The following is an 8,151-nucleotide window of genomic DNA, read 5'->3' on the forward strand; positions in this document are numbered from 1 at the left end:
ATGATAAATTACTAAAAAGTACAGAATAAAGAAGTTCGACACATAGATATAAACACTAATCAGGTTAAAAGAAAAATATTATGTGATGCATAATTATTAACGCTCTAATATACTAAATATTTTTTAATTTTAATTAAATGATTTATCTGACGAAATTAACAAATATTCTTATATGTAACAGTATAGGGAACATCCGAACATCACAACTTATTAGTAATAACTGATAACTATTATACGCGAGTATAACTTACTTACTTTTTTTAGACTTTGAATTTGAACACTACTCGACTTTTGCGAAATTATTTTGACTCAACCTTCGTAAATGGAATATTTAGAAAAGTAGAGAATACCAAATACATACAACGATTTGTAATGATCACCGAACAAATAATAAACGCGAATCATGGAATAAAAAATTTAATTATTTAATTGACCGCGGTAATTTGACTATTAGAATAGACTACTGGACACTCATCCATAAAACTAGATTGGAAGTAGCACCAAAATACCAAATAATGTGAAATTAGCAGTCAATAGCATAGGTAGAGCCTTTAAAAAAAATAATAAAATCCTATACACAAATTCAACTGGTTACTTTGTGCTGACGAATAGGAAATCGTTCTAATACAGTTGAAGAAATTTTAGAAAAAAAATTGGTCATAATGACAAGACCTAGAAAAAAATCATAATTTTTTAATTTTTTTTTAATAAATAATTTATACGACGAGAACAAATTCAATTAATAAAAATGATTATTTTTATTTACATATATACATATATGAATTTATATTGTTTTGTAGGAATAATTAATTCAATTTATTTTATATTTTGACTCGATAATTATAATTATTGAATTTTTTTTTAAATAAATTATTTTAAATATTATTATAATATATATACCGACATTTTTCTTAGGAATATATATTTTACATCAAACATGTTGCCACGATTTGTATATTAAATTGGTACCTACCTCTTTGAAACCAAAATTTAAAATATCTAAATGATGGCATAAAATATATATAGTTACACTTAAATGTTAAAAACAATTATCTGACCCAACTATTATTTAGTTAATTCTTTAATTAACTAAATTAACTGTTTATTGTTAAAACTTAGTATTTTAATTTTTCAATCAATTTGAGGTAAAAAATTGTGGATAGATTAAGTTAAAATCTTATAACATTTTTATATTAAGTTTACTAAATATTGTTCTTTATATTAACTTCAAACTTAAGACTTCTATAGAGTTAAATAAATTATTGTGAAAACTCTTTATAACGAAAAATTCTGTATAACGTATAGTCACTACTCACTCTCAATAACGAAACAATATGTTATGTTTCATAACACTATTTTCCTGTTAAGTATTATAATTTATAAATTATAAAAATAATCGGCAAAAATACAAAAACGATTACATTCTTTCATTATCTATTTTTAATATCGTAATAATACCATTATTATCGATATCGAATAAATTCATTTTATTTTACGTAATTTCTAACAATTTTGTTTTTTTTAAACCCTCTCTAATATGAAAACTCTCTTTAACGAAATATATCTCTTGGTCCAACTAAACCAATTATAACTTAACATTCCAAACATTGAAAAACATTTCTAACTCAAGTATATTTTTTATTAACTTTTCCACCTTAAGAAATATTAATATCATTGACCATTAAATAACAACAATATTATTTTTACGCACTATACAAGTATTGTTATTTTTTAGAAAAAAATATTATCTCTTTGATCTATATAGCAACAAGTCTATCTTTTATAATTTAACATTATATATAGTACCTACTGTAACCTAATACTATATATTTATATCTAATAAAATATTATTAATTATTGAGTAGGTTGGTACCTACTACCTACCTATTCATGTAAATATGTAATTCATATTCTGAAATATTGGGGTACCTACTTTATAGCTACTGTAGAAACAGTTATACTTTTATAAAATTAATTTATTATTCAATAGTCATTAATTATCTACTTTGTCTTTTTTTTCTAGCTTATATCTATAAATAAAAATAATAAATCATAAATATAATATATAGTAATAATTACTAACACTAATAAAAATTTGATGAAAAACATAACAATATAGAATAATTATAAAAATAAAAATAAACATTTCGATGAATTTCAATGTAAATTTAAGTTCATTTTAACAAATTTATTAATTTATATAAATAATAGATATTTAATAAATAATATTTATTATACAATAAATAACCAATTCTTTAAAATAAAGTAGAAATTATTTTTCCGTTTCACTAATGAAAATTGAAAAAGAACAAAATTATCATAAGACAGCAATAAAGTCAAAAATAAAGTACATTTTCTATGATATGATAAGTACTAAGTATCTAAATACTAAGTAGATAATTAAAAATAAAAATTAGTTTTTAAAAGTTATGTAATTTGGACAGGTATCATATATTAAATAGATAGGTAGTTAAATTATTTAATTTTTTTTTTTGTTATAATTATTATGTAGAAATATATTACACGATTATTATTTTTAATTTAATTAAAGACATTCAAACTTTAAAATCACATCTATAACTTTGCATTAAAAAGTATCTCTATACAAAAACAGTATCTTTTCTACAAAAATATTATATGAAAAACTTTGCTAAGAATATAATAAAGACTTTGTAAATCTATGTGATTAAAACTTTAATGATATATTGTAAAATAGATATGCACCTTTATTTAAATTATATATTCTCATTAAATCATTACACATGGGGTACCTAAGTATTATGCAAACGATTCATCTTCAAGTAACTATACCATTGAAAAAAATTCATTGTATAACATTTTTTTCAATAGTTGAATTTGTTTTATTGTAAAACAAATGTCATATCTAGAATCAGAAGACAGATTTTCTCAATGTCAATCTAATGTATTCATTCACTAGTCACCAATGCTTATCTAACATTTTATTACAAATTACTTAGTTATGGCATTTATTATCACTCGAGTGGGATATAAGTGCAGTTTATCCACACTTAAAATTTAAAAAAAATATATTTAAGAAATTTAAGTGGGTAAAAATGCAAAGAGTAATTCTGTTTAGTTCAAAACAAATTTTATTTAAATTTTTAATCAGTTATTTTGAAATATCATTTTAGTGTTTAGTAAAACAAATTTATTTTAATTAAGTTTTAAAACACGGATACCTACAAAACCATTTTTAGTGCATATAATTCCGATCTATAGCTATGACAAATAAAATATTAATGTAATTTAAAAAAATTGTATAACCTATTTTTTTTTCTAATTATTTGTTTCTTCTTCTCAGTAAAATAAACAAGTTTAAATTTGATTTTAAATACTATTATAGTACTCATTTGTAATACAAAAACATTTATTGATATTTATTGTTTACAGAAAAATATTAATGTTTAAATTAAAAATAATTTATAATTATAAATAAAATTTTAGCAATAATCTATTATTGGAATATACGAGATAAACATCGATTAGACAATTGGTATTTTTCAATAGCTAAATAACTAGTTGTGTTTATCTTTTCAGTGGATATTTATCCATATAATTTATGTATGAAATAAAAATAATTGTCATTTAAAAACTTATATAGATATTTGTCATTTGAGTAATAGAGTGCCTATAAATCTTATCAAATACAAGCTATAGAGTTCTAATTAGCACATAGTTTGCTGATTAGCTACTATTGAAAACTACATACATTCCTGCACTCTGGAGTCATTGTAATTTGTAATCAAGATCCTAAGTGGTATTTTATTGTCTTTAAATTTTTTTACTATGGCTAGACCAAAAACTAGTTTACCTATATTTGAAATCAATTTAGAAATTGCAGCTAAGAAACTAATAATATAAGAACAACCAAAGTTATTAAAATAAAATACTAAATTTAATTACATAGAAGATTTTATTTGTAATTATGTACAATTTCATTGTTAGATTTTTTTTTATCATTATTATTTTTTTTGTTGGGCATGTTCTTTTTTAAATTTTTAAAAACTAATGGGTTTAAGCCAGCATACAAGGTTCTTTTTTTTTTCTTTGGTTTTTTTTCAACTATTGTTCCAACTTTTTCTTCGGTTTTTGATATTTTGTCAATGCTTTTATTCACTGTTGCATTTTTATTAACTATTGTTTCAACTTTTTCTTCAGTTTTTGATGTTTTGTCAATACTTTTATTTAGTGCTGCATTTTTTGAAAATTTTTTAGTAGATTTTTTATTTAATATTTTGGTCTTCTTGTACTCTGAACTGGCTTTATTTAAACACACCAAGCATTTCATTATCTGAAATAAATATTTAATAAATCAATATGTTATTGTTATAATTAATCATGTTTATCAAAACTTACTATATTAAAAACTGTAGAATGCTTTTTTTGAATTTTACCATTTTTATATTTTCGTTTTGGAAGAGTTTTCAAAATAAAATTGCCATACTTCCAAGGAGTTAAACAATATTGACAACAGTTCTCTGGGTTCATAGATTTGATTTCATCTAGTTGACTGTTTTGATTGTGCTGAGAACATCTGTAAAAAAAATTAAGATTAAGCTCATATTGATGAAGATAACAGATTGAATAAAAATAAATTTTTTACCCCTAGAGCACACCTTCACGGTTAAAAAGACCAGGCTTATAGAATTTTGTTCATTGCTTCAAAAATATGAAATATTAATCTAACTCAACCTAGGTACCTTCTAATTAGGTGATAAACTAAAATTAGATATAACTCCCAATTGTATACAATTTGATGCCTGTACTATAGAAGAGTTCAATGTTCATTATTTATTAATATATTGTCTAATAGACTGTGTGCGTGGTATACTATGATATAACCTTATATTATGTAATAACATTTGACAATTTTTATTTATTTAAGAGTAATAAAATAATGATTATTTTAATTTATTGATATATTTCAATACATGGTCAAAAACATTGTTTGTGTAGAATCTCATAAATATTTTTAATACATGTAAATTGTAATCTAAGATTAAATAGTCAAATTTATATTGTTTTTTGTTTAAAATCAATACTTGGCTGAATATTTATTATTCATAGAAAATAATTAATTTAAAAATTAACATTTCAATAACTTATACATAATATATATTATATAATAAAGTATTTATTACAAAATATATAAATTATAAATATGTATAAGCTAAAATATTTATTTTATTATATTTTTCTATTTTCTTCTCATATATGAATAGCTGACTGCAGAAATGGGACAAATCCATTTTTATTTTATTATTATTTTGCATAAAACACACATAAATACATGGTTTACTGCAGAAATGAGATAAATCCAATTGTTTATTAATGTCATCTACTTTATTTTTAAATGCACTACAAATTGGTCAGTTACAGTTAAACTATTAGTTTTTTCTTTTTTGTAAGCGTGTCCTAAAACTATTATTTCATATATTCATACATTGATATTCTATTTTCCAATTTTTTTTTTTTTAACTCTAATTTTTATACATTACAAGAAGTAGGTATCCTATAACATAAAACACAGCTAACGTGGTGTTAGGACTGTAATGTCTTAATACTTAGTGCCTATGAATCGTGAATGTGTCATTTAATCTATCCTATAACTGTGTAATATAGGAAGTATTGAATGATTTTTCTAGTAAATAAATTCATATACAGGGTTGGTAACTATGCATGTATATTATACACTATATAATGTATATTTATATAAAAACAATTAAGAATTTATATTCTGTAAATAGTTGCGACATAAATTAAAATAAAAGTCATATGTTTGGCGTTATTTTAACACAATTAGCTTTCTTTTAGATTTAATAATTTTTTAAATATATCTATTAATTGTATGAATATTACACGTCTTATGGTTAAAGCTAATTTATTTTAAATTAATATAATATAATTATTAATTTTAACAAAGTTGCTTTTGCATACAATTGAGTTAGTTTTTGTAAGTTGTGTTCATTATAGAATAAATAAATCAGTACTTATAAAACTGTTTTTTTTTTTATGTTATTTTGAGTAAGGTATAAATACCTAAGCTGTACTAAGCATTATCAAATGAACTTCATATGCATTTCCCTAGGCAGATATTTCATATGAGCAATGGTGTAATAAGAGTGTTGCTAATATAGCACTTGCAACACCAAAACATTTTTAGGTATTGCAAAACAATTCTTTTGCAATACCAAACATATTCTAGCTTGTATGTTTTCATATAGATATGAGTAAATAATATGTTATTAATCTATTAATGTATTCATACTATGATAGGTAAACATGTTTAATATTATTTATATTCAGTTCGGAATTAGTTTAAGCTTTTAGTTGAATATTTTATGGAACAGATTTTTTTAAATTTTAGTAACCCCTTTATACACATTTTTGTAATAGATGATTGAACAAAAGAAAGGAATTTAATATACATTATAACATAAAAAAATTTTACAACAACAAAAATGTGAGCCAAATTATGCCACTTCATATAAGCAAACAGATTGTGTAAGTACAAAATTAACCATTTGCAATGTATTAAACAATAAAACTAAATCATAAATATAATTATCAAATATATTTATATTAACACAAGTTGTATTATGAACTTTATTTAAATTTAAATTTTTAATTTAAATAATTAACAATTAATTCTATTTTTTATTTTTCAAAATCACATATTAAGAAGTTGCTACAAAGTGATGTGTTATCTCCAACTTAAAAACATATAATATAGAAAATATGCAATCAGTAGAACTGATTTTATGTTAATTTTGATATTAAAGTGAATTTATTGAGCTATGATCAAACTTGAAGGTAAGAGCATTATTTATGTTTGTACATAGGCATTTTAAGATATTTTAAATTTTAAATGTTTTCTAAGGCAAGATAACATATTACTGTGTAGTATCATCTTAAAATAGAAGAATCTTCTGCATTCTACAAAACAAAATATTAAGCATTCACATTTAATTTATAATAATTAATAAGTTATTAATATATAAAAATACAAATAAAAAGCCATAAAACAGTTATTTTATATTATTAAAAAATTTAAATTAATATTTTACATACTCATAACAGTCATAACTCACTTAAAAATTAAAATATTTTAAAGCCAATGTGAAAACACAAATAATGTTCTTACTTTTAAGTTTAATAATACTTCAATTCACTCTAATATTTAAGCTAACAACTCAAAACTACAATTGCTGAAACAAAATATTGGTATGTTATGAGTCAATAAGACAGAGACAACCCATGCAGGTATATCACCCTCTAAGATTTTTAAACTGAAATGTAAAATCATAGGTATTATAAATGTAGAAAATATTGTTTAAAAATCTATTATATGAAAGAAATTATTAATATCAGTGTTTATAACATTTGAATTTAATACTACTGACCGAAGTTTCTTCACTACAATTTTTTTAAATTTTAATCATAATTTAAACTTAAATTAATATTATTTATTTGTATGAAATCTTTAACAAATACTAAAATACCATCTAATTTTTTAAAAATATATACCTACTAATTATAATTTGTAAACTCATTAATTTAAAATTTCAAACCTTGTATTATATATAAACAGATTTAAAAAATAAAATAAAAATGAACTTAAAAAAAAAAATCGACAGAATATTTACATAATTATTTATATTCAAATTAAGAAGCAATCCCCAAATCATTATGCGAATAATTAATTTCTATTTAACTATAAATATGTTTAGTTTAAAATAGTATTGAAACTTACATTACAATACCTACCTTAATTAACAGATTTTTTATATAACATTATTTAATGGTTATCTAGTTATGAATTTTTAGATTGCTATTAGTATATTAATATTATTTCTTGGGGACAATACTTACAAAATAGAAACCCTTAAGGGGGCCAAAGCTCTTTGATCGTTGTACAATTGTTTACTCAACAAACTTGTATACTTGGAAACGTAATCTACTGTCATCATTTTTGCATCCATAACGTCGGAATCAGTTCGACCGTCTTCGTACGTTAGTGAAAGTGGTATTTCGTCATATTCGTTAGTTTTGAAATTTTAAAAAGAGTAGCTCCAATTCACATCATAGCTGTTATTCGACAGTCGTATTATTATCATTTGTTTTGTTTTA

At 21.8% G+C, this 8,151-nt stretch overlaps 1 protein-coding gene across 1 annotated transcript; it reads right to left on the reverse strand.

Moving 5' to 3' along the window:
• Positions 1-3,915: 3,915 nt before the first annotated feature.
• LOC132924133 (uncharacterized) lies at positions 3,916-8,151 on the reverse strand. The gene is made up of 3 exons (XM_060988246.1): positions 7,894-8,151; positions 4,378-4,555; positions 3,916-4,312 (listed from the first exon to the last, which is right to left on the reverse strand). Exons 1-3 carry the CDS (start codon positions 8,001-8,003, stop codon positions 3,935-3,937), a joined length of 666 nt encoding a protein of 221 aa, XP_060844229.1. The 5' UTR covers positions 8,004-8,151; the 3' UTR covers positions 3,916-3,934.

Source organism: Rhopalosiphum padi, chromosome 3, assembly GCF_020882245.1.
Source record: "Rhopalosiphum padi isolate XX-2018 chromosome 3, ASM2088224v1, whole genome shotgun sequence".
NCBI lineage: Eukaryota > Metazoa > Arthropoda > Insecta > Hemiptera > Aphididae > Rhopalosiphum > Rhopalosiphum padi.

What these genes read in the sequence shown, in the direction of transcription:
- LOC132924133 (XM_060988246.1), bottom strand. Translation starts at nt 8,003, where the DNA reads ATGGATGCAAAAATGATGACAGTAGATTACGTTTCCAAGTATACAAGT. An exon ending in CCCTTAAGGGTTTCTATTTT is followed by an intron (nt 4,556 to 7,893) that starts GTAAGTATTGTC and finishes TTTTTTTTACAG; the next exon opens with ATGTTCTCAGCACAATCAAA. An exon ending in ATTCTACAGTTTTTAATATA is followed by an intron (nt 4,313 to 4,377) that starts GTAAGTTTTGAT and finishes TATTTATTTCAG; the next exon opens with ATAATGAAATGCTTGGTGTG.